Source organism: Prunus mume, linkage group LG4 (genome assembly GCF_029339155.1).
Source record: "Prunus mume cultivar Tortuosa linkage group LG4, ASM2933915v1, whole genome shotgun sequence".
Classification (NCBI taxonomy): domain Eukaryota; kingdom Viridiplantae; phylum Streptophyta; class Magnoliopsida; order Rosales; family Rosaceae; genus Prunus; species Prunus mume.
The window spans coordinates 1,573,601-1,601,146 of NC_142701.1; the positions used below are offsets into that span (position 1 = coordinate 1,573,601).

The 27,546-nt window shown below is 36.9% G+C and overlaps 3 protein-coding genes and 1 pseudogene across 3 annotated transcripts; 3 read left to right on the forward strand and 1 right to left on the reverse strand.

The window, feature by feature from the left end:
* The first annotated feature begins 7,404 nt into the window (after positions 1–7,404).
* Positions 7,405–11,296, forward strand: LOC103342667 (chloroplastic group IIB intron splicing facilitator CRS2-B, chloroplastic). The gene is made up of 9 exons (XM_008246302.2): positions 7,405–7,608; positions 8,047–8,263; positions 8,348–8,432; positions 8,532–8,599; positions 9,349–9,399; positions 9,515–9,588; positions 10,277–10,335; positions 10,441–10,517; positions 11,037–11,296. Exons 2-9 carry the CDS (start codon positions 8,051–8,053, stop codon positions 11,151–11,153), a joined length of 744 nt encoding a protein of 247 aa, XP_008244524.1. The 5' UTR covers positions 7,405–7,608; positions 8,047–8,050; the 3' UTR covers positions 11,154–11,296.
* Positions 11,297–12,600: 1,304 nt separating this feature from the next.
* LOC103342666 (uncharacterized) lies at positions 12,601–13,870 on the forward strand. Its single transcript, XM_008246301.2, has one exon. It carries the CDS (start codon positions 12,745–12,747, stop codon positions 13,414–13,416), a length of 672 nt encoding a protein of 223 aa, XP_008244523.2. The 5' UTR covers positions 12,601–12,744; the 3' UTR covers positions 13,417–13,870.
* Positions 13,871–14,205: 335 nt separating this feature from the next.
* TRM22 (DnaA initiator-associating protein) lies at positions 14,206–19,645 on the reverse strand. Its single transcript, XM_008246300.3, is given in 6 exon segments — positions 14,206–15,059; positions 15,244–15,355; positions 16,687–17,700; positions 17,702–18,472; positions 18,591–18,655; positions 18,786–19,645. Coding segments are annotated over 6 exon segments (2,847 nt in total). The 5' UTR covers positions 18,943–19,645; the 3' UTR covers positions 14,206–14,331.
* Positions 19,545–27,174, forward strand: LOC148917621 (uncharacterized; annotated as a pseudogene).
* Positions 27,175–27,546: the final 372 nt, after the last annotated feature.

Genomic DNA, 27,546 nt, shown 5'->3' on the forward strand with positions numbered 1-27,546 from the left:
CATTTGCAACTTACTAGTTATGAAGTATCACTACTTTCATACCCTTCAAATGTTTGCTTCCGAACTCCCTGTCATTCATTGCAAGTGAAAGAAGTGCACTTTTAGCTTTGGTGTAAGTGATGTAGGTAGTATTATTTGTTGTCATGGTGCACACATTGACCTTACCACAAAAATCGAATAGTGCTTCAAGCTCAGCAGCCCTTAGATGCTTGTTATATTGTAAATTTTTATGGTTCTTCTTGTCACCGCCATCAACGTGGGTATGAAGGAGGAGGGACTGAAGAGAGGAAGATGGACTATGGGTCAACAAAAAGAATACATTAATTACGTGAGAAGTTTCATATAAAATTCAAAATGAGTTGCCAATCCAATTTGTTAACTATAGGTTAACAAAGATTTATAATTTGAAGTATGGATTCAAACACACATTCACAGAGTACCAACAAAAGCAAATTAAAAGAGACAACCAACTGTGATGTGAAACTTCCAATCATGACAACATGAAATAAATAATCAAATAACATACAACAAGCACCAAATTGAGTCAGAATGGAAAACAACACCAAACAAACCAATAACACTTGAAACTGAACAAGCCAATAAAAATATATCAACTATCAAAACAAAGATGATCTATATAAATTTATAATGATCTATGTTAAAGCCAATAAAAATAAAAATAATCATTTGATATATAAGCCTAGTAGTTTAACATAGCATAATTTAAAACGAAAGATTTTGCAATTAACAGATTAAGAGTGCATGAAAATCTGTCAAACCAAACCTAAAACGAAACATTTTGCAATTAACAGAGTCAACAAACACTTGTCTCAATTCAGTCACCATAGCAATTAAAGGCAACCATATCAAGTACAATAAAAACCCATTTTTAATCCAAAAGAGTTTTCCGTTAAACAAACCAATCAAAGACTCCAAATTCTTAGGACGAGGGTAGTCGTTGTCAAAGCGAAGGTGTAAGTGCCAATTTTAAGGGGGCGACACGGTTAAGTGAGCGTGGCAGGCAAGAAACCACCGCCTAGAGGAAAAATACTTTACCCCTGCAAATCCTTGGTTGATGCCCACAATGAGTTTGATATATCACTCCAAAGAGGAAGAAAGAACAGCTGCAAACGTAGGCGCGCATGCAGCTTCCTTTGTTTTAAAAGTCACCTAGCCAAACGACGCAATTTTGGTAAGTCAGTTATTATTATTATTATTATTTTTATATAAACCATGTGAAACCAAAAAAAGAAAAAGGATAAAGCCATCATTATCAACCAAGCTTGAGGTATGGAGCTTCCATGATGCTATAATGCGGGGTAAGTTTTGCAGAGTTCACTTTATAGCCATCTGATCAATCAAAGGGCTATGGACAGATGAGATCAAATTTTACAATTGGGTAGGTGAAGAACCCAAACCCGAAATTAATATCTAGAAAAGTTTGAAGACGTTGGACACCTAAAGGTTGAAGTTTGAACACAAAAACCCATAGCTTTAAGAAACCCATAGTTAAACTAGTTCGAAAGAAGGCTTAACGACGGTTGAAGGCAACTCTATTTTCTAAACCTTGAAAAATTAGTTACTTTGAGTGGAAGGAGCAAAGCTGTATTCCTTGGAGCAAAGTCACAATTCTTCCATTTTGGAAGTGATAGGTTCCATTTATTGAGCAAAACCGCGATTGTTCAAGTAGAACTAGCATTTATTAAGTAATTTAGTGGAATTTCAATTTAGGGTTAGAGTAACGTTCTCCCCCCATTTTTACAGTCAATGGTGTTGGATTTAAGCATTTTGTGTTTGTTGTTCACTTACATTTTTTTTTGCTTGGATGTATGCAAAATACCTAGTAGTAAGTGAAAGTACTAATATGATTGTGCAAATACCTAGTAGTATATGTGCTCACGTTATTTCATCTTGTATTTCAGGAAATGGGATTTAATATGTAGCTAGTATGCCCAGAATCACATACATATGCGTCATGGGTGAATAACTGCTTACACGCAAATTCATGCGTAGCTATAATTCGAGCGTAGTTGACGGCAAAACAATTAGAGCAATTCAAGAAATCATGCTTTGGCCATCTTGTAAATATATATAAGATTAAGTTTAATGGGTAGATTGTGCTTGGGCTTGTCTTGTGTTGAGTCACTAGGTATGGTATGAAAGACTTCAATGGACTGAGTTTCTTAATAGGGTGCAACATTGCTCAATTCACTCGTCAGGATTTATGTTTGATTACAGGGCTCTGTTTTGGGGAAACGCCTGAAATTTCCAATGGAGATAGACCTGATCATTAGCCTTCATAACAACCGGGCTTTGTATAATAGAAACATAAATCATTCGGTAAGTTCATGTATCCTGTTAAATTCGTCGTATAATGGGTCACTAAGATCTATTGGAGTTGATTCGTCATTGTTCGACGGTGATATCTGGCACAAACACCAAACACAAGCACATAAAAAATTTAACTCTTCAAATTTTAGTTGTTATTATAAATAGTTTTAACATCTTACGGTGTGTTTCAAATTTCTTGGACATCGTCTCATATCATGACTAGTGTGTCCACACTCTTGACAGTGTCGAATCCCTCTCTTCATTGCCTTTTCATTTGCTCCCATACTCATTTCGAGCTTCCTTTGCACCTTACTCTCTTAGGGTCTTTCATATATTATGTTTGAGAGCTGGACCCTCCAACTTTGTTATTACGTGCTTCCATCCTTCAATAACTTCAACTCCTACCTGCAAATTGTTTAGGCTGCTCACAACCTTCTTTAGACATTAAAGCATCCTCAATTACATCTGAAGCAAGTCGGGACATTGTACTCTGCTTCATTAAAAGACCAGTGTCCGCACAATCTTTAATTTCATTACCATTTGGATTTGACACCAATTCAGATTTTGCAGTTTTCTTCCACCTATTCAAAATATATTTATTGGGCATATATTTAATCTGGTCCTTTTGAACAATACTATGATCTACTTACAAATAATTCCAACAAATTCAAATCCTTTGCAACTACACGACGCTTGATCAGAATATTTTTCATATACGACTTATGCTCCTCTAGTTTCCCAATTTTTCCTTTTACTTACATTAAAGACAACTTTAGAAGCATTTTCTATTTTGAGTTCTAGGAAACATGCTGTACTTTGTATTAATTCTTGCTCAAACTTTTGGAACATTGCTCATGTACAAGGTAGCCATTTGTTTGTTCATTGGCATCGGTAGAGTACATTGAGGCATTTCAAAAGCATCGATGTGATCAGCAAGTAACTCTTTTTGATGTTGATGGGAAAGTGCCCTTTCAAATTGTGTTAGGAAATCGATCAATCAATTTCTCCTTGATATGTATTGCTTGAAGAAAACATGAGAACCTTCTGCCCTTTGGCTGCTTGACATTCCAGCAGTAAAAACATGTTGTACGTAGGCTGGAACCCAAGATTCCCTTAAATCAAATACTGAACTTAACCATGGATGGTCAATTAAACCAGACTTTGTAATCACCACATTCCACTTTGCATCAAACTCATTCTTATTATCAGTATCCCATATGGTTTTCTGAAAATCACGCCAATACTCATTATAAGCGGAATGTGGTAACTTATCAAAGAACTTAGATGTGATGTGCCATATGCAAAGTCGATGAAATGTAATGGGGAAGGCTATTGAAATCGCTCTGGCCATAGCTGCAACTTGATCTGTAATGATCATTTTTATTACCACATATCATGGCTTTCTTAAACTCCCCAAACATCCAGATAAACGACTCGTCGTTTCCTTGCTCAAAAATGGACATGCTAAGACAATTTTCTGGCCATGGTTATTAACCCCTAACATTGGCGCAAATGTCAAGCCGTATCGATTCTTGTTGAAGGTGGTATCGAATACAACATCTCCATAAAACCCGTACGCCCTGTCTAGAGGTTGCATTTGCCCAAAAACATAGACTAAACCTGTCATTGGCGTCTCCCTCATTCTTGAAATAAAAAGACTCATTTTTTTTTGTTCAGCTATAAAATACTCAATCACTTGTTCAACATCATGGTTCCTCAGCTTCCCACTCACACAATATTCAAGATTGTAAATATCCTTTTTAGTAAAACCAATTTTATCCATTCCTCTGGATTTGCACCTCGAAAATATTTATCTTCTTATGAGTGGGGATATTAACTAAACCAAATTATTTTGTGAGTACTTTTGTAGAATCTGAAATACGACGATGTTATCTCAAAAAATGCACTCTTTCTGGGGTTGTCATCGTATGAATGTGTCCCTCTACAGCAAGAGATATGGTATACTTTTTGCACCCATTTGTTTTCATAACCACAACCTTAGCCTTGCAATCACATCTACTTATGCCCCGCTGTCTATTTCTTCAGCCGAGTTTTATATTTCCTATATTCACCTTGTTTGCAACATACAAATCTTTTCCTCAAAATCTCTTTATTGCTTTTTCCTCTAAAAATGGAATGATGTCGAACACCAAAGCCAGCCAAGAATGCATATCTATTGTAGAAATCATAAACGAGGTCAAGCGAGTCAAACTCCATCACAATTGTTGGTGTATCCTCATTTCTTATTTCAGGTATGTAAACCGTCCCATTAGCTATTACACAGTCATCACTCTCCTTTGAACCCCCAGACATTTTACCCACATTTATTATTGAACTGCTTCTATATTATTGCATAGCAAACATTAGTTCATTAATCAAACATTACTGCATTGCAAACATTAGTGCATATCAGTGCATTCCAATTACACAAAATTTTAGCCAAATTGACATTGAAGACGCAAAGCCCAACTCATTGGATTCCGATTACATAAAACACAAGCAAAATTTGATAACGGTTACATCATTTCTTTCGAAATAATCTTGGAAAAAAGAAAGAAAAAGGAAGTTAGAACCAACATGTTCAACTGAGAGCACAAATGCAATTCAAACTAGCAACTACGAAACTTCACCCAATATCCTCTCCAAATGCTTAGTCCTAATGCGCATTAAGCCTAACTTTAGAATCTTTTACCCACGCCTTTAAATTTCAGAATTTCCCACTCCCACCGAAAACAATCAACTAAATAGATTAAATATTTGTAAAGAAATTACGCATTATTGATGACAGAAATGACAAATTTCCCACCCCCGCCAAAAATAAACCAAACCCAAGAAAATCAATCCAACAAGAGCGGAACTTACCTCTCAAAGTGGGTCAACTTGAGAGATTGTGATGGACATTAAAGAAGACTCTTTGGTGGTGAAGACTCCATCTCCACCACAATCGAGGAACACAGTGATGGGCTAATGAGAATGGAGCGAGTCTAGGGTTTTTGGATCTTTGTAATTGTAGGTTTGCATTAGGTTGGAAGAGAGAGGAGTGAGGTTATGAGTTTTTTAGAGAGAGGGAAACATCTTGAACTGAAGTCGGGTTTTAATGCATCCAACTAGTAATTTCAACCCAGTTCTAACAATGCACTCTGTTTTGAAAACGAAGACTCTTTAGTGGTGGAGACTCCATCTCCACCACAATCGAGGAATACAGTGAAGGGCTAATGAGAATGGAGCTAGTCTAGGGTTTTTGGATCTTCGTAATTGTAGGTTTGTGTTAGGTTGGAAGAGAGAGGAGTGAGGTTATGAGTTTTTCATAGAGAATGAAACATCTTGAACTGAAGTCGGGTTCTAATGCATCCAACGAGTAATTTCAACCCAGTTCTAACAATGCACCCTGTTTTGAAAACTAACCATCCGATTTAATTGGATGGCTCTTAGATACCCCTCACAAACAACCTGCATAACTTACCTCGCGTTCTAACTACTTAGACAAAATTGGGCCCCCTTTCCTTGGGGTGACTACTCCATTAATTTTTGGCATGCCTGAAATTCTATAGTTAAACTAAAATTGTATAATATATATATATATGTAATTGTATACTTAAATGTGTTCAAGGGATTTTATTTTGAGTCCTTTTTTTTAGCTCAATAAAAACTTTAATAATAAATAACAATGACAAAAAATTATTAAACATAGCAAAATAAAAATATGCCAATGAGGTCTAGCTTAGTGAAAAAGGGCCTTGAATTACAGGGGCGGACGCACAGAGGGACAAATGGGGTCAGGCGACTCCATGGAATCTAGAAAAAATGGTTGTGGAAGTCTGAGGCAACCTCATGGATTGCTGGTGTGCGACCTTAGGGCGCACACCACCTATTCAACGAAATGTCGCGAAGCTTTGCTTGTAGTCGCCTTGTCTTTGCACTCGCGAGGCTTCAATTTTTTCAAAACGCTGGCCAAAACTACACCGTTTTCGTCTAGGCGCTTAAATTTTATTTCATTTTAAACATGGATTCAAAACGGCGTCGTTTTGAGCCATGTTTAAAAAAAAAATATTTTTATTTTTATAAAAATGAACCTAGCAACTTACCCGATTCCTCCTGCAATAGCAGCTTCCAAAGACAAAACAAAACCCAATTTTCCTCTCGTCTCTCAAATCGTAACTAATCCCCAACCTCCACCACCACCTCCATCCGCTCCATGCCATCGCAGGGCCGCAACACCTACAACACCTCCACGCCGTAAGTTACTCCTTTTGTTCTTGGCTGCTTATGCTCGAAGAGCTTTCGGCAGCAACACTAGGTGGAAAACCAATCACTAGCGAAGAAGATGATATCCCCTTTTTTCTATAGTGATTGGTTTGGTTCCTATAACACACTTTTTTTATTTATTAAGGTTTGGTTTCAAGATGGGCTGACTATTTTTGGTTTCAAGTGTAATAATAAAACACTTTTAACCCATATCCAAATGTGAGGTAACATAAGAATATCAATTTTAATTAAGAGCAACTAAAAAACCCTATTAGGATACATTAAATAAATTGTATACCTCTTATTCTTGTTATTAACTCTTAAATTAAAATCTCAATGTCATCCTGTTTTGTTACCATTTAGCAACACCATTTTTCCATACTTAAACTATAGCTCTTCTCCCTAAGGAGATTTTAAAGGAAATTACCCATTTGGTATGTAAACTTCCAGAGCTCAAATTTGTACACAACACAACCTCTAAATATGGTGAAAAGAAACTTTGAAACTTTTACACTATATATGACCCCATGAGGCGACAATCCTAGATCTTTCACTGCTTGCAGACAAGTGATTGTGATCAAAATTGAAATCAAGGCAAAACACATGAATTTCACCTTTTTATTTTATTTTTATAATAGAATTCAGAATTCTTTTTAGTTTTTAGTGTGAGCTATGAATGAAAGCCCATTTATATTATGGGCCAAGTAAACAACCCAACTCAAAAAATAAAAAATAAAAAATAAAACGAGATTCCACTGCCGGGATTCGAACCCGGATTACAATTATCCATTTGCGAGTATTGCTACAGCGGATTTGTTGACAATATGAAGAGATAGAAGTTATATAAAGGAATGTCTGTGGGCACTGTACATTTATTAGCTTTTCTGCTGCTAAAATCGGATAAATCCCAAGATTTTAGACTCGTCTTTTTGAAGCTCTTGCTGTGTGCAAAAGAAAACATAAGCAACTTCCAAGCTCTCTCAGCCTGCAACTTTCTCACATTCAAATTCTAGCTCAAAAATTTGCAGCCAGGTTCGCTTAGCTCTTCATTATCTATCTTTTCGTAATTTCATTATTGTTTTTTTCCTTTTTTGTTGCATTTATTATTTTCTCGTTCCTTCCTCTATCTGTTGAAGTTTGTTTCCCCCATTAAAAACCGTTTGGTGGCTGAGGAGAGTAGAATTTCAAGATATTCTTTTTAAGTTGTCAATTATAGTTTATCATGATACACAGAGATATGTCAGTTTATTGTAGCCCAGCTTATCTTTTGTTTTTTGGTCCTTCTTTCTCCCTTAAAATTATGTCAGTTTGTCATGAAATATACAACAATTAATTAGAGGGAACAAAAACAAATGAACTCAGAATTTAGACAACTGAAATACTAGAAAGGTGGAAACTTGGCTAGTTGATGAAGACCCAAATGGTTATTCATTCTTATCTGATATATCAATTTGTGATTTGTTCATGTAGGTCAATGTGGTATGCTGTCTCTGCCCCAAACTGTTGCATATCATATCCAAGAAGACCTTGTAGCCCTCGTTTTCTGATAAAGTGTTCAGGTCCAACTAGTTTTCGTGTGCAAGCTTCCTTGCCGGAGAATGACAATGGTGCTAAAGTGGAGTACACTCCTTGGCTGATTGTTGGATTGGGTAACCCTGGCAATAAGTACCATGGCACCAGGCACAATGTAATATTATTGCACTAAGTTAATTCTTTTGATTGAATTTTTTTTCGATGCCTATTTTTCATAAGGGTTTTCTTTTCATACCAGATTGGTTTTGAGATGATTGACAGTATTGCTAAAACGCAAGGTGTTGTGATGAATACCATTCAGTCAAAGGCCTTGGTTGGAATAGGTGGGTCTTCAGTTGTATTTTAATTGCTTGCTTCCTAGTTTTCTATTTCCATATTCTCATGAGTTTTGGTGTTCATTCAGACTTGTGTGATCAGTACAGGTTCCATTGGAGAGGTACCGATTTTGTTGGCGAAGCCTCAAGCCTACATGAATTACAGTGGGGAATCGGTTTGTTCTCATCATATCTGTTTGCTTTTTTGTTTGAATTTAGGCTCACATAAATGTTCTCTACATAGTACCTATGATAATTTCCTATTAGTGATTACATGGCATACCATTAGAGTGAGAATCTATTATTTAAATTTCTGTTACACTTGACGAAAATGTTCAAGCAAACTTGAAAATGATCCCTCATTTAGTATTATTATTTCTATTTTCCTCAAAGCCATAATGGGTCATTGATGGAAGAGCCGTATACTCAAGAAATACCATTTAATTCCTAGGGATGTGTAAAAGTAATAATGACTAATTAGCTCCATAGTGTTCTATTCCGAAAATGATTACAATTGTTAGCATCTGCTCACAGAGTTTAACCTGGCTATGAACTAAGCAGTGCTCGTTTTATGGCAACAATCACAAATCTTTCTGTGTTTGAAATTTTCAAATCATATGTTTAGTCATGGACAACTTGTGGTGCATAGTCAGATGATTGATTGAATTTTCTAGCTGAATAAACCTTATGTATAAGTTAACATTGTGATCAATTGATATTTGGCAAATTGGAATAATGTGACAATGTGATTTGCCAATTTCAATCAATACTCTGCTTTATTTTTTTGTTAATGGATGCTCTTACATAATCCATGAGCATTATTGTATACCTCTCCTTTCCTTTAGTTGAATAAAGGGTGTGAATGTGATTTTGCTACCTTGAGATGGAATTTTCTGTCACTTATTCTCCTTTTGTTATTCTTAAGGTTGGACCACTTGCGGCATATTATCAAGTACCCCTACGTCATATTTTACTGGTATTTATTTTTGTTTCTTGATGTAGGCTTTACAAGATAATAAATGCCTTTCTTCAAAATAACCATCAAGTTCTATGTCACATTACATTTATCAGAGACATGAACTTTTTTGTAGGTTTATGATGAGATGAGCTTACCAAATGGTGTTCTGAGGATTCAGCCAAAAGGAGGACATGGATATCACAATGGGTATGTTTGAATATTACTATTGAACAGAATTCACGTGAACATTTATCAATCACTTTCCTATGTTTTTGAAGAAATATGTTTTAATACTAATCTTGTTTATCTAACTCTGACTTAGATTTGAGCATTCTTATTCATATAGTTATCAATGTACACGTTTGTTGGTTAAGAAGAGTGGTGAATGCAGCTGGTTATCATTTGAAGTGAATGAAAAGAAGCACATAAATGTAATACGAAGAAACCAACACAACTGAGAAGGTTGAAGAGGAGCAAAACAAATCGAGAACATATATAATGTCACACAAAAGGACAAATTTGCGCCATAAGTTTCAATACCATAACATTCAACAAAAATGAGTTCCAACTCTTTTTTATAATCCAGAAACCCCAGTTAAAATTAATTCGATCTGTACATTATTGAAAAGGTATTGGCTTTTGACCTCTAGTTGAACCCCTACAGAGAGGAGGGGTTTCATGGGAGGGAGGACTGCTCCCCCTTGTTTGGTCCGACATTGGGGAAAACAAAAGGAAAAATATTGCAAACAGTCTTAATATCATTGCCTTTTAACATGTTCATGAAAAATTCTGCTATCTCTACTCCATATCAGGCAATACGAAATTGGTTGAAAAATTGCCTGCTTATCCTCACTTCTCTCATCTCAAATTGTTCATAATTGTTTTCTTGTTACAGTGTGAAGAGTGTAATGGGCCATCTGGACGGTTGCCGCGAATTTCCACGGTTGTGTATAGGTTTGTTTCTTGAGTACTATTTTTTTCAATAATTAGGTTTGTCTCAACCCAAAGTTCTATGCTCGCCTTAATTGGAAAATAAAAGGAGAAAAAATATGTTTGCAGGTATTGGAAATCCGCCTGGAACTATGGACATGAAAGCCTATCTTCTACAGAGGTTCAGTACAGTAGAGAGACATCAGGTATGTGAGGTCTCAACATTTTTGATGTGGTTGCACATGATTAGCTGAGTTCTGATAAAAATATATTCTCTGCATCTAGTTGGTTTTTGGTGTGTTACCTGAGCTCTGTTTTTGACATGCCATTGCACATTTTGCCCTGGTGACTATGAATAATGAGCAAAACAAATATTTGGTTGGGCCCAACGTATCAATATCATGTATAATCACGAGCTCTATGTTGCATGAGCTCTGTTGTATGAATACGAAATTCCTCTAAAATCATGAATACTCAACTTTTAGTGATGCAGGCTAAACTTTTTGAAGGACTTGTAAAATAAAACTAAAAGAGTTCACGGTTTTAGTCATTCAAAATGGTTCTAACCCCTGGTCTCTCTGGAAATTCTTTGATGACTGTATTGGTCCCCAAAGAATCGCTTGCATGCATGCCATAACACACAATTACGGTGCCTGTTCATTTCAATGGGTGTGAATTTGAAGCCGTAATATCTTAATTGTGACTGTTGTCTGTCATCTGGACAGATTGATGCAGCACTGGATCAAGGGGTTGAGGCTGTAAGGACCCTGGTGCTGAATGGATTTGACCAGAGTATCACTAGTTTTAATTTGAGGCAGAAATACAAATATCACAAAGTGTAATTTGGACAAACGAGTAAGTTGCTCATAGAGCATTTCTGATGTATCTATTGTCTCTCTTCCTTTGTACTAGTCTTCCTTTTGAACGAAGCTACTATTACCAAAAACAAAGCTGATTTATAATAAGCTGGATATCTTGATCTCTATACTTTGCTTCATGATCTACATATCAAATGTGTTTTTTTATTACAAGCGTTAGTTTAAATTACAGGGAGAAAGGGGTTTCTCTCATACACACTACACGGTGCCATGAGAGTTCGAACCTAAGACCACTAGTCTACAAGTCTCTGGACTAGACCTCGATGGCATCTACATATCAAATGTTAAGTTATGATTGCAATGTTAATGTGGATCAGACTATGGAATGAAGCTGCTAATTGGGTTGAAAATTTAATAGAAATTTGATTATTCCACATCAGTATGAATAGATCGAGGAATTGAAAATTGCCCTAAATGCTATCAATCCCATATAATGAAATCCCCAAGTGAAGATGTTACTACCAAATTTAAACTATCCAAACAAGCTCATCTTTAAAGCTCAACATTATACTCACAGAAAGAACAGTTTTTTATTTTTATTTTTGTGAAATTTGACACAATGGGTTAAATTTATGATTAATTTTATCCGATTCTTTATGCATTCCTTCTAAGTTTGTCACATAGAGGCAGACCTCCAAGTGGAAGACTTTGAAATGGCCGCCTTTGTTAGAAGCTTTGTCAATTACATAACAAAAATGTCCTTTAATATAAAAACCTCCCTTTATTGAGCTATGTTGAGTCGTGGCACCTTCTGAAAAGTCTTTTTTGGACAAATCTTCCGTAAAATCTAATAAAAAATCCTAGCTACTTGTCTTTTTTATTCAGTTTGTACTACGTGTATTCTACTCACACGGAAATTTATGTATTTACTGCAAAATATTAATATTTTGTTTGTAAAGAGAATAAATTTTTTTTTGAACACATAAAATGCATAAATTTATGTGTGAGTGGAATACACGTGACATAAATTGAATCAAGAAGACAAAAAGAATAAAGTAACTAGCATTGTTTAAGAAAAAAAATGTGAAAGGTAAAAAGAGGAAGGCAAGAAAAAAAGGTAACTAGCATTATTTAAGAAAAGAATTGTAAGGTAAAAGGGGAAGGTAAGAGGAGAAGTAACTAGTACTCTTTGAAGAAAAAAAGAAAAAAAAAAAAAAAAGAGTGATCCTAGAAAGTTAGATGAGATGAGAGGCTCTCTTTGACCAAAAAAAAACAAAAAAAGGAGATCGGACGGCTCTGAAGAACCATCATGAAAATACCAGTCAAATCAGGCAGTTGATATGGAATCCAGAGTGATTCAATATCCTTTTTTATTTTTAAAAAAGGACCGACTTAAAATCAGAACGTTGGACTTGGAAGCAAGAAAAAGGGGAACAAGGGAGCAAAAAGGCTTAAATAGTCTCCGTCTCTTTCCTATTTTCGACCGTTGGAAATCCAAAATCTTTAATCTTTAATTGCAAAGTAAGTAAAAGCGCAAGCGGAAACTACAGAAGCCATTATTAAATCCACCAAAATCCAAGATATTGCACACAGCCCGACCTCAAATTCATCAACAATGGCAGCGACTAACGGCTCTCTGCAACAAACCCATCATCAACCAAACCCTGCTTTCCAATATCTCTTCCAAGCCCTCGACCCCATCTCCCTCATTCTCTCCCAGAACCCACAACCAGACCAAGAGCCAGTCCCTCTGCGGCTCATCACAGAGAGCATCATGGAGAGAGGACCCAGATACAAAGCCTACGCGGAGCTCAGGGAAGCAAAGCTGCGAAGGAAGCATCTGAGGCCGGAAGAGGCTGAAGAACCCGAATTGAAACCGAGCCCGTTGAAGAAACAAGTCAAATTTCAGACCAGTACTACCAAATCGCGTAAAGGGTCCTCTGCTGTGGCTCAATCAGTGCCTGATTTCTCCGCTGTGTTGAGAAAAGAGAACCGCAAGCCACCAGCAAGGCTTCCGTCCACGCTTGAGATGACCCCGCCGGCGAAGACCTGGTCGAAAGCGAATGGGGTTTTGTCCAATTCGAGAGGGAGTAAGTCGGCGAGCGCAGGGGAGAAGAGGTACAACAATGGCGGAGGGTTGATGGCAAGGAAGAGCTATGCGAGTATGGAGGAATTGAAGGGTTTGTCTTCTGCTGCTGCTAATGCTATTAGCGGCGAAAACAGGGGAGGGAGGAATGGGAATGGCAGAGCAATTCCCAAGACTCTTTTGGGGTACAGGCAGTTTTGATTTCCAAAGTTTGCTGCTTTGCTGCCTAATCTTTTTCTTTTTTTTTTAATTACTATTTTTTCGTAACTTTTGAGTTCATTCTTATTTTTCATAATATGAATTCTTTTGGTTCATGGTTTGCCTGAGTGATTGATTACCACTGAGAATTCTTTTGGGTTTTTTTGATGGATTGTAAAGCTCTTTTGATGTAAGTAACTAGTATATGAGTTTGAGAGTTTTAGTATATGATTCTTTTACTAAGTTCTGCAAATTCTGTTCCAACTGAAGATGATCATCGAGTCAGAGTGGGTGCAAATTCTTTTGTTTGCCTGAGAATTTGATGTATTGTAAAGCTCTGGATGTAACTAGTATTTGGGTTTGAGAGTTTAAAAGGAATATGTTATAAATTGTTCCAACTCTTGGATGTATTTGGCATCATGCCCCATGTTATACATAAATCTTCCATTCTTCAGCCAATTTCAAAATTTTCCCCTTTTGATTTTGATGTCTATAAAAATGCTTAATTTACCAACTCATTGTTTTTTTTTTTTTAATACTAATTACTACAAATTGTGTCTGATTTAAGATGATGATCAACTCAGAGTGGTACAAATTTGATTATCTTTCCATATTACACCAATTGCAGGAAAAAAAAAAAGCTACAGAATACACAGACACAGCATCTACCCCAAAGGAGGCAGACCTAAGGCAAAAACACATAATTTTTGTTTCAAACTGTTTTGCATATTTTAAGACCAATCACATTCAAGAAACAAAAGATACCCACAAGTGCTCATCCACAGCATCCAATAACTTAATATTGAACTAAACCTTCCATTGATTTGTACAAAAGAATACAATTTTTGCTTGGTTTAACAAACATGCATGTAGCATGGTTGATATTAGGAACTCAAAAAGGGTCAGGCTACATGAAATTCACAAGGAACCCAGCCTGCACTCACAGAGATCTACCACAACTTCGTTAACCAAATTTTGAAGAATGTCCCCGTCAATTTCAGAACCGGCCTCAAATGCTTCAATATTGAAATCAGTCCACTTCCCCAGGGCATGATTCATATCCCATTCTATCATCTCATCAGGAATCATTCCAGCCAAATCTGTCCACTTTTGCATCTCGTCTTCAACCTCTTGAATCATCAACTTACGGTTCATGCATAAAGGCAATTTTTCCCAAAATCTGAATCCGGAGTTACAGTATCGACCATATTTTGAGTCTAAATGCTCTATGACACAATCAAAAAGGAACTCGCTGATTTTAGTTCCCTCTTTGGTGTCCCACAAACTACTTAACACATCGAAATTTTTCATCATGCTGCTGGCAATAGTTTCCAAGTCAAGAAGCAAGGGACTGATGAAAAGACCTTTCATTACATCCATTTTATGCTGAGTCACATCTCCAAACAATAGTTCAGCTTTCAAGATAACTTCATTTGCATGGGTGAGCTTGTCTCCTCTCAATCTTTCCCCACCAGCATTGATGCTATGTAATATCCCAGATACATTATTGACAAGAGCAGTCATCATCTCACTACCAGTCTTCTTTCTGTCCACTGAAGTGGCAGAGTCTACCAAATCACCATAATGTCCCAATTGCAACTGATCATCAGAGTAATCCATAGAGTGAGGGTAGAAGGACCTATGCCCTGGAACCAGAAGCATGAAAAATATGTAAATCACATTTGGAGGATCTTATCAGATTGAAAAAAGAAATCACATTTGGAGGGTTAAAGGACATCTAGACAGTAGAAATTATGTAGCAGATTTTAGCAAAGCAAATAATGTATCTGTTTCTGCCTTGCAATTTCTACTATTATTCAAGTACTCTACCTGAGCTATCATCCAGACTACTAGAAGAAAATGAAGCTTCAAGAACAGACCCAGGGCTCAGACTATCACCATGATGAAAGATTCCAACTGACCTATCTGTCTTTCTTTGAGCCTGAGGAGGAACACAAGACATGTGTCAAGAAATGAGTCCAGAAATGTGTACCGGAGCACCATTTTGTCAAACACAAGACAAATCTGAAGTTAATAAAAACAACAAAAGTAATATGTGCAAGTTAGCCACAACACAGGCAAGTTAACAGAGATTGACAATAATTCCCATTTTCCAACAGAACATAATGATGGGAAAAAAGGACATATAAACAACTAAATTTGCATGACAATGCTAATCGAGCATTACATCTAAGACATTTAAGCAGATACTTTAAGAGATATGGCTTCAGGCGAAGCAAATAACATGTTAAACGTTTTTCACCCTCACCAGTTGATCAACAACACGGGTGCAAAACCTCAAACTCCAGCCGGGGTTTGGAGTCCCACAGTCCATTAACCTCTATCCCAAGGCCATTTCACATTAATTCTTTCCTCATTTCGCACCGATTGGTCTTACCTCTGACATCACACCTCCACTAAACAAGTTCACTTCCTGTTCTTTTTCCATGACAGACTCAATTCATCCTTTATTCTTATAGAAAACTTGATTTTAATAAAACACTCAAAAAGCAAGTCTCTACTTTGTCCATCCCACTCTAATAACCTTATGGGAAATGATAAGATAGTTTTGATTGGAGAATTGAGTTGATTGGCTATGAAGCACATATACTACAAAAGTTTCAGGCATGGAGTATCCATCCAATACTAATAGGCCCCCAAAACACCTCCATACATATCAGACATTCCAGATCTGTATCTAGCTGACTTATTACAAAGTTTGACTTTTGGATACAACATGCATATACAAGGAAGATGCAGTGGATACACAAGAATACAAAATAGATATGGAGGGGTTATGTTAAAATAACTTTTAAAGAAAAAAACAAAGATATCCATGAGAGATGTGTTGGCCCACTCTGATTGACAGGTAATGTGTCACATCACATATTACTATAATTAACCTAGAACTGTCTGTGTTCCATATTGAGAGCTACAATCATACATCTAAGACGCAATTCCTAAAACCCATCATATTAGAAAAATACTAGAACCAAATAGTTTTAATCATAATATGAGAAATAGGCCAACAAAGCAGTTATCAAATACAGAAACAGTGAAATCTAAAACTATAATAGTGAAGTTATTTTCTATTTAAGGTCCTCCGGCTTCATTACGATGTCAGTAAAACCCGAAATTTAGAAACACTATTCTCTCAAAATAGTCAAATATATTCTAAGCAGTTCAGTAGTCACACTTTCAACATATGATTTTTGGTATAAACAAGTTGTTACAGTTGGGATTATGTCAATAAAAACAACAAAGAGAACTTACAGGTGATGCTATATCTGCACTGGCCATGCGTCCATCATGAGAAAGAGAATGATCGGCAGTCAAGGCAGATATTAGCTCTTGGAGAATCATAGAAGTGGACCTCTTGGATGAAGCACCTGCTGCCAAGTCATCATCTTCTTGACAAGCAAGCTCTCTAAATTTTTGTTCCAGAAAGGCACCAATAGCATCTCCACTCAAGGACAATGGTTTTTGGAAAGATGGCTTTGTGCCATTCTCCATGCTTGGACCCTCCATTTGTGTGGGGATTCCAGTCTTGTTCCTGATAGGGGAATTAAACGTGAATGAAATAACATCAGTGTCCTTATTTCCATTAGCTCTGTTACCTTCTCTCTGACTGGGTAATTTACTCTTAAGAGAAGTGGTGTTCATCAAGCGAGCACCATTTCCTAATCCCTTTCGAGTTGGCACATCGAACTGATAATTCACTTGTCTTGTGGAAGTTGAACTAACAAAACCACTACTTTCAACTTGGCCACTAACATTGATCATCCTCCTCTTCCGTATTGTGGTCCTAAGCTGTGATGGGTAATCATCTTTCCCAGTAAAAGCTTTCCTCTCTCTGTCAAACTTAGAATCATTTGCTTTGGTAGGCACCTTTGGTTGGGCGTGACCGCTCAGATTCCGGTTCAAGGCAACAAAGTCTTTGGTCTCTCTGACAGCATTTGCAGCCGATGAGGCTCTTCTGCTATCAAGATTATTTAGTTTTGATCTGGGTGGAATTCTTTCCCTTCCTAGTGACATACGATGCTGCATCTGAGACCTGTTCTTTAAGGTAATAGAAGATGCCTCTTCACTCTGAGGCTTGCATGGTTGACTTGACAACTGCCATGAAGCTTGACCTTCGGGAGGCATAGACTTCCTTTCTGTAACAGGTTCACCAAGGGATCGCATTCCCTTTTGACCAAAAACTGATACTGGTTGGTTCCGAGTTCCCTCAAAAATTGCATCCTTTTCTTGCCCAAAGGAGGACATGGATGACCTGGGCTTATTTTGTTCCTGCTATCAGCGAAGAGCCATTGACAATATTTGAAGTCAAGGATGGGAAAGCTGGTTGTTGTTCCTCCACTTTTGATCTTAAATCCACAACATCTACTAAATTACCACAGCTTTTGCAAGAAGTCTGGCTCATCAGAGAATTGGATGCACCAACATTATAACATGCTTGGCTAGAAATCTCTGGTGATTGAACTGTTGTTCCATCTGCCAAAACCTCATCCACAGAAGGATAATCAAAAGAACTTGAGTAAGTGATGGCACATTTTGCTCTATTTGTAGACTGCAGTCCAGGTTCCAAAATTCTAGTAGCAGCATCAATCAACCGAGAGGTTCGGGAAGCATTCTTCCCAGAGGGGATCCTCGGACTCTTTGCTGGGGAAGCAAGCTTTGGGTGATGTTTTCTCGAGCGTGATAAAACACTCTTAATTTGAAGTGCCTCAGCTCCAAACCTAGTCACTGCCCTTTTCTCATACGGTTCCATTTTCTGCAGCTTCTGAGGCCTTGATTCAGACTTTGCATTTCCTGTCTCCAAATTCAATTCTGCTCTATCAGAACCACTATGATTATCCAAAAATGTCTTCTCTCCACTGTCACAAGCATCAGTAAATGAAGCTTTTTTGGGGTTCTCACGTGTGGTAGGCATGGATTCAAGACCCATTAGCCTAGCAACCAAACTTGGAGCTCGCAGTTCATGCTTGTGCTCAAAATCAACGCTGCGATTCACATTTTTCTTCACATTTGGGAAACCCCCACTGTTTTCATCAGCAATCTATCATTCAAACATACACAACATGCCGAACAACAAATAGTGTTAAAACAATTTAACCCACCAAGACAAGTACAAGAAATGCAAGAATCTAACTCTACAAGTTAACATATAGGCATACCAAATGAAGCTTGGAATTGGGCATCTTCTCATCTCTAAACTTCTTAGAAACTTGTTTTGCACGAGCTGATACATATCAAAATAACACAAAAACGTCATCAAACATCTTTTTCTTTTCCTTTTTTATTAGACAACAGTTAAAAGTGAAGCTTCTAAAGAAGAGAAATGCAGTTTTATGTGATGGAAAAAGACTAACATGGAGGAAGCAATTTCTTGGAGAAGAGCTTCTTCTTGGCGAACCTGCGGTTCCAATCGAAGAGCTGGAAGAAAATGCCAACACAACCACCAGGCCTATGCGTCTTATTCTCTGCTATTGCCAAAGACGACCCCGTTTTCCCTGTACTATCATTCATTTTCTTCTCCACCACAAAAGAACACCTCAAAATCGTTCTTTCAAAGTGAAAACTCCAACCTCCAGCCAAAGTCAGAGCTTGTGAACCCAGAAACTCAAATCTTCATGAACTCTACCAAACCCAGTTCCCCATTTTCAATGCAAGCCAAAAAAAAAACTATTTTCTGACAGCCCATTTCACCAAAAAGCAATCACATTTCCTCCAAACCACAAATTTTTCATTCCAGAAATACCAAAACCAAAGACCCAAAAACACATCAGAAAAACAAGAAACCCAGAAGAGGAATCAGTGTCCTTACAATAATTGGACCCCTTAAGCGAGTAAAGAACAAAAAGGCACAGCAACAAGTGTGCAAAATAAAAATGTAGAGCCACGAAAGCAACGTTTCACAGCAAGACGACGTCGTACAATAAAAATGTATCTCTTTTTCTACACATCTGCACGCAATGACCAGAGAAAAACAACTGAATCTGAAGAAATTCAGATTGACGGTGATGATGATGATGCTGAAGATGTAATAACGATCACGAAAAGCGCCGAGAGAACAAGAACAATATATACGACACGTCGTCTGCTGTGAACCCCGAGAGATCGAAAGCAACATGGAGCTCGAGAAGGCTCCTCCTCTGCCATTCTTCAAAGGATTCCAAAAGCCCTTTCTTTTTCTGCTGGCTCTCAGTCTCTTCTCTGCAAAAGACGCGTTGGCTTGTCAGTGACAGTGGCGTGTGCATAGGATAAGCAGAGGACGACAACAGTGTACACCCCAAGCGCACTGTAGAGTGTAGGGGTGGTCAACACCACAGAGAGCGCGAATAATAAAATATTGCTCAAGTTTTGGGGGTTAGAATAAAATATTGTCATTGTTTGGGGGGTTGTTTGTTGGGGAATAGGGACAAAATTGGAAATAGAAAATCCTAGATATCGTTGGGTCTACGTCTGTCTGCTGCTTATCTTGCGCCCTAGCTAGGACTGCGAGCCCGTGTTTTCAACTTTTCAAACATCGATACTCACTACACCATACTCGCCACCCAAAATGTCAAGTCGTACTCGCCGCAGGATAATGTCAAAATGGTATCTTGTTGAAAGGATATGGCTTGTGAGCAATTCTCAAGTTTCAACCAATCATGTTTTTTATATGGTCGAAACCAAGCATGCTTGAAATACCGTAAACCCATACTATTCATAATTTCAAGTTTCAACCATAAATAGAATTAGTTTGATTTTAAACCATACCAGATCAGTGACCAATTTATCCCCCAACTTATTCATTTAATTTTCAAACTCAAAAGCGTATTAGCGACCCCTTTCTAGTGTTGGAAGAGCTCTCAAATTCAAATCCTCTTAATTCCGATTGATCATTACAAAAGGATTTTCAAGTCACTAATTTCTCTTGCCTCCTATTTCATGAACAAACTCTAGATCCCAATTTTCATTTCCTAAAATCCAAAACTTTACAACCCAACCAAAGAAAACACCCAACCTTTCCCTTTCTCTTTGTTTTTCTCAAAGATTAGTGTCCACAAAAAATTTCTAAAAATTCAAAAACAAAGAGCCATGCCATTATTTTCATAATGAGTTATTGTCTTAGCACCAGATTGACAGAAAGAACGTGATTGATTCAAGTGGAGGTAGGGCATGCTCTCCCTACAAGTCCTAATTTTTTTCTCTTTGAAGTGACCCTCTTTATCTAATTTTTTCTCTCTCTCTTGAAAATTGCATTCAGAGAAAAGGAATTCAAGTTATAATTATGAAAGATTTAAAGATTTCCACCTATGTGGCATGGGTACGGATACGGGTGTGTTGATACGGCAAATTTTTAAAATTAGGATACAAGTATGGCACCAATACAAAAATTAAAATAATATAAATAGAAAAATTGATATTTCATCAATCATGTTATAAATATCCATCATAAGTTTTTTCCCCCTTAAACCTTGACGAAATGAGGAGAAATTTATTAAAAAGAATAATTAAACATCAGGGGAATTATTGACCAAAACCCACAAACAAAACCACTCCAAGGATGGGATCAAACTAGACACACAAAATCAACGAAAGCGAAACATGGGAAAACCCACTAAATCTTTAGCATAAGCGGTGGTAGCCCACGAAGGTAAGGAGTCCCACCAATAATAGGCACGGTTATCATCACCAAAATTTGCTAACATATTTGCAACACAATTACCTTCCCGATAAATATGAGTGCAAACAAAATTCATTTGTTTAATGCGCCACAAACAATTCTGCCACTTCGTATGCAAAAACCAAGGAATGGAATAAAAGGTAGACGATAAAAAATGAACCACCAAAAAAGAGTGTTTCGAGCCAAACATGCTTCCGCTGCAGTTGAGCTAGGTTGGTCTTGATTAGAAGCAAAAACACCAAGAACCTTGCCTTCACTATTTCGGAAAACACCCCTAAAACATGTGCCTGAAGCTTTACAAGAACCATCAATATTGACTTTAACCCAACTAATGGCGGAACTGTGCAGGTGTAAGAAGGTGTGCCTGCACCTCCGATCGATGGAAATATCCATTACAGACGCTGGAGTTGCACCTCTACTTCAAACCATCGATGCACACAATGTGTTCGATGAAATGCGCAAACCACTGGGCTAGGGAAGCTCTGGTGTTGCGCATGCGGCCTCTATATTTTTAACGAAGCGCCAAACGACCTCATTTTGGACCAGACTTTTAAAATGCTGCTTTAAAAATAAAAATAAAAAAATTGGCCAAAATGACGTCGTTTTGGACCAAGGTTTTAAATTAACAAAAGAAAAAGAAAAAAAAGGAAACTGCTGCTGATCACGAGGGCTTTTTGTGGGCTTTTCAAAAGGGTTTCTATTTCCTTACTTAATTGGGTTTTAATTGGGAGTTCTTTTTATTCAATTGGGTTTTGGGAATTCCTTAATTAAGTAGAATTGTGAAATCATTAATTAAGTAGAATTGAGAATTCTCTTTATAAAAGACCAATAACACCACCCAATTTCATCAAAGTGTGTGTGCATCACAAGAATCTTGCGTTTTTTTCCTTCTTGAGTACGCCAATCCAAAGTAAGTCAAATGCATTTTTTTTTCTTGAGCAAAAGCCAATTTTGTTTATTCTTTTTTTAATAATTTTTTTTTCTTATTCAGCTTTCTCTGTATTATTTGATTTTTTCTTATTTGTTTATTTAATTGATAATTTGATATTGATTTATTTATTTAATTGATAAATTAGAGTCAATTAGTCATAGTAATAGATATAAAACCCTTATTTTGTTTCAATTGTATAGTTATAGAACGGTACTTTCAGAGAAAGAGTTTAAATCCTCCTTCAAATAATCAGGGTAGTTCAAATCCTCCTTCGAATAATCCGTCTAGTTCCAACCCTCCTTCAAATAATCTGGCTAGTTCCAACCCTTCTTCAAATAATCCAGCTAGTTCAAATCAACCTTCAAATAATCCGCCTCTGAGTTGGATGAAATATTGGCTAATCTTCCTGCAGACCCTGGCCTTAGACCTCTAATGACTTATTTTAATCCCAATTTTCGAGAACAAATCCGAAGAGCCTATTTGCAAAGGGGTCCTTGTCAGCCTAAAAGTGAAAACGACATGCCTCAAACACTTAGAGCAACTCCACCCATTTGCCCTTAGCCATGGCAAGGGGGGAGCTAGGGCAGCCACTATTCACGTGAATAGTAGTTGCCCTTGCAAAATCAGAATTTTGTGTTTCCACCCATTGCCCTAGCTAAGGGCAATTACTATTCATTTTTTTGTTTTATTCACAATTTTATTTACCTTAATAATTAATTTAGATAATATTTTCGGATAAGATTTACGGGTTCCTACGTGTCAAGACTATTCATAATCGGATAAAATTTCGGGATAAGATTTTTTGGTTCAAATTTCGGATGAATTTCAAAATTCAAATTTCAGATAAATTTTTGGGTTCAAATTTCGAATGAATTTCAAAATTCAAATTTCGGATGAATTTAAAATTCAAATTTCAGATACATTTGGGTTCAAATTTCGGATGAATTCAAATTTCAGATAAGATTTTCATCCAATCAAATCAAGCCACGTGGCATTTTATCTTGCCAAATTTTTCTATAAAACCAAAGGCTCACCTCATACCTCTCACACCACATCTTTCAATATTTTCATTTCTTAGAGTTTAGAATTCATACTCCATTCATTCTCAATGGAAGAATATAGGAGATGCTTGAGAGGCATGAGAGAGAAAGAAAACTGAGAAATTTAGAGCCGATGAAATCAATGAGTTGCATAGGCAAGTTGATGAACAAGTTCTCATAGCGGCAATGGAAGAGGAAGAGAACCAAGGTCGCGCCGTGGTTCACAAGTCGATCGCCGGAATGTGGATAGACATAGGCATTCTCGGGGTATGAATCTTTTGAAAGATTATTTTATCCCAAAATGTTGATTTTGATTTAGAATGCAACCACACTTGTTCAATAAAATCATGCATGATATTTGCAAATGCATATCCATAGTTTGTTTAAACATTAGATGTTATGTTGGCAGCATGATTGGATGAGGTTAATGTCCACTACGTTGGAGGCTTTGGTAAGATTTTGTGATGCATGAAAAACACTAGGGACTAAGACCTACTCCTGTGGCTCCAACGGCTTCTACAAAAGCCAAGCTCGAGGATTTCAAGAATGATTGGTAGCATCGATCGCATGCATTGGCAATGGAAAATTGCCCAACCATCGGCAAGGTGATTACGGAAATAGGAAAGGCACAAGTATCATCGAATGACACATGGGTTCGGCATGCTTTCTTTGAGTTGCCGAGCCCAAATGACCTCAACGTCCTGGGTCAAGTCTTCAACGATGTTTTGAGCGCCAAGGCCCCAATGTTACCTATGAAGTCAACAATACATAGAGTATTATCTGACGGTATCTCAAGGTGGACCACATTTGTCAAATCCATTCCGAATCCCCGATCCCATAAGCAAAATTATTTGCTACTTATCAAGAAGGATAGATGTCGAAAGGTGTTTTGGCATCCTTCAAGCTCGATGGTTGATTGTTCAAGGTGCGGCTCGTATGTTTGATGAGGAGATCCTCCGGAGCATTATGATGACTTGCATCATCCTCCATAATATGATTGTGGAGGATGAGTACGATTATGATGCTGGAGAGGTCTATGAACCGGATCCAATAAACACGGCCTTGACCCGGATTTATGAAAGGCCCATGGGGCCAAATGGAGAACCGTTTGAGCCGGAACCGTTGGTGAGGGACGATCGTATGATGACCCGGATGATAGATCGATATACAGAGATGCAATCTTCCTATATTCATGAAAGCCGTCAACTTGACTTGATAGAGCATTTATGGACGGTGAAAGGGAATGAAGATGAATGATGGAGCATAGATGCTTTGGTTATGTTTTAGGCCTTATGTTTTGGTTGTGTTGTTTAGTATTGCTTATGGTTTGGTTGTGTTGTTTTTTTATTTATTATTGTGCCTTATTTGTAGTTTTTGTTTTGATTTTAATTATGTTTTGTTTGATGTATGGAATATGTTGAATAAAATTGTCTTTTATTGAAGGCTTTGTTTATTAAATAAAGAAATCCAATACAAGTCATTAAAATTACTACTACTAAAATAAAAAACATGAAGTACACCAACTTTAATAGAAAACAAGAAAATTAAAAATACATAAAAGGTATGCCAACTAATTTAATGGTTTTGATCATTTAACCAAGTGTTGCTAGGCCCATCAGAAAAGTCTTCTTCTCATAACATAGCTTCCAATATTGTTTTGTATCAGGGACATATGGCTTGTATCCATCGCCATAGTTTCCCGATCCGTCTTCTCCATAGCAAATACTCCTTTTTCGTGCACACTTGGCTTGAATTGCCACCTCCATATTTGCTCCAATTCAATTCTTATGTCGCTTTGCCTTGCAATTTCCTCCAAAACTTTGAATTATGATTGCTTGAATTACCCGCTTTCTTTGCCTTCGCAGCCTTTCGGCTAATGGGCCTCGGTTCCTTTGGATGGGTGAGTCTTCACTCATAGGGAATCGAGAGGTGAATCGATGTCGTTGCATCACGGAGGCGCTCGCTTAATCTGTTGGAATAATATTCGTTCACCACCTCCCAACATTCATGATGGGTGAATTTTTGCCATCGAACCACACTTGAATGAGCTATTTAACAAAAAATGGAAATGCAATAACTATTTAAAATATATTGGATATGCAAGTAACAAAATAAAAATAATGGAAATGCAATTAATACAAATAAATTGGAAGTGCAAGAAATATGAAGAAACAATTGGAAATGCAATAAATATTAACAACATATTGAAAATGCAAGAAATATTAACAAAAGATTTGAAATGCAATAAATATTAACAACATATTGAAAATGCAAGAAATATTAACAAAATATTTCAAATGCAAGAAATATTAACAAAATATTTGAAATGCAAGAAATATTAACAAAATATTGACAATGCAATAAATATTAACAACATATATATATTAGGACATTAAACTTAATGAAAATTACAAAATACTTATATCGATTTTCCCCACTTCTATACAAGTTCATCGCTTTGCCAAGGCATCTCTCCATTTTGCCATCTCTTTGTTGAGAAGTTTTCACCTACTCGACAATGCCATTTCCGAGGCGAGTCCGAATTTTTCAAAATTGGCATGAATTTTTTTCCACATATGGAAAAATTTCATCTCATTGCCTGACAAGGGACAATGACAAACTCGGAGCCAAGCCTCACACAAAGAAACATCTTCCATGGCTCCACGCCCCTCCGATTTCAATAGAAGAAGCCATAAAAATAAAAACTAAAATTACAAGGTGAAAGAGATGAAAATGTTGAGTGAAGAGTGAAGAAAATGTTGAGTGAAGAGTGAAAAATATGTTGAGTAATTGTAGAAGTAGAATAAAATGTATGAGAATTGGTGTTGAAAGTGAAGGGTATTTATAGGAAAAAAAATCAGAATTTTTTAGGATTTTTTAGTATTTTTTAAAAAATTTGATTTTTTTTCATAATTTTATTGTCCAAAAATCGAGATTAACATTTGGAATCAAAACTGGGAGTGCCCTTAGCGTTTGCAAAGGGTCCTTGTCACGCCGTAAAAGCAAAAACGACATGCTGCTCGAGAATTTGGCTGCATGGCTGGAATAGCTCTTATGGGGAGAGTAATCGACGTTTTCTTGTGAAATGGTTTGATTCATTTGTTTGGTTGGAGTATAGTAAAGAGAAAAACGCTGCATTTTGTCTTCATTGTTATCTTTTTAAATGCGACTTTGATAAACAAGGAAAGGTTAGAAGCGATGTCTTCATTGATAAAGGGTTTAAAAATTGGAGGAAGGGACTTGAGAATTTTAGGAACCATGTTGGACAAGTTGGAAGTCTTCATAATAAAGCTACACAACATTGTATAGATTTAATGAATCAGAAGCAATATGTTGAAACCATTGTAATCAAGTAGACAGACCAAGCTCGTATTAATTATCACATTCTATTAACTGCCGCACTTGATTGCTTTAGATATTTATTATGACAAGGTCTTCCCTTTCTTGGCCATGATGAAAGTGAAACATCTAGCAATAAGGGTAATTATGTGGAGCTTTTGCAATTTCTTGCCAATCATGATGAGAAAGTTCATGCCGTTGTGTTTGAGAACGCTCCAGGGAATCTCAAGTATATTGCTCCTAAAATTCAAAAAGATCTTGTCAATTCTTGTGTCTCTGAAACCATTGATGCAATTATTAGTGATATAAACGATGCATTCTTTTCTATATTAGTAAATGAATCACGTGATGTTTCAATAAGAGAGCAAATGACGGTGGTGTTGTGTTATGTGAACCAAAAAGGGCAAGTTATTGAAAGGTTTGTGGGTGTCCAATATGTCTCTGATACGACTAGTAGCAAATTGAAAGAGGTAATTGAGCAATTGATTTCTTCAACAAATTTGAGCATATCCAGGCTAGGAGGACAAGGGTATGATGGTGCTAGTAATATGATAGGTGAGTTCAATGGTCTTAAAACACAGATTTTGAGAGAATATCCTCAAGCATATTATGTACATTGTTTTGCGCATCAACTACAACTAGCTCTTGTAGCCGTGACAAAGGGAAATGAAAACATTGCTACTTCCTTCACAACATGGCTAGTAGTGTTGTTAACATTATTGGAGCATCGTGTAAGCGTCGTGATGCACTTGGAGAGCAACAACAAAAAGATATTATGAAAGCTTGAAATTGATGATCTCGAAACAGGGCAAGGTTTAAATCAAGAGACTACTCTCAAACGTCCTTATGATACACGTTGGAACTGACATTATGATACTTTACTTAGTATTAATACTATGTTTCATCCCATGGTGCAGGTGCTTGAATGGATTGTTGATGATGTCAACCAAGATAATTTAGGTGAAGCAAATAGGTTATTGAAAGAAATACAAACTTTTGACTTTGTGTTTCACCTATATTTGATGAGATTTATATTGGGAATCACAAATGATTTGTCAAAGGCATTACAAAAGAAAGGTCAAGATATTGTGAATGCAACATGTTGGTCCAAATATGTAAGCAAAAGCTACAATCCGTGATGGATGGTGACT

Excerpts from the sequence above, each read along its gene's own strand:
- LOC103342666 (XM_008246301.2), top strand. The coding sequence starts at position 12,745 with ATGGCAGCGACTAACGGCTCTCTGCAACAAACCCATCATCAACCAAAC.
- LOC103342667 (XM_008246302.2), top strand. The coding sequence starts at position 8,051 with ATGTGGTATGCTGTCTCTGCCCCAAACTGTTGCATATCATATCCAAGA. Across the intron at positions 9,400-9,514 it reads CCCTACGTCATATTTTACTG|GTTTATGATGAGATGAGCTT; the intron begins GTATTTATTTTT and ends ACTTTTTTGTAG. Across the intron at positions 9,589-10,276 it reads GGACATGGATATCACAATGG|TGTGAAGAGTGTAATGGGCC; the intron begins GTATGTTTGAAT and ends TTCTTGTTACAG.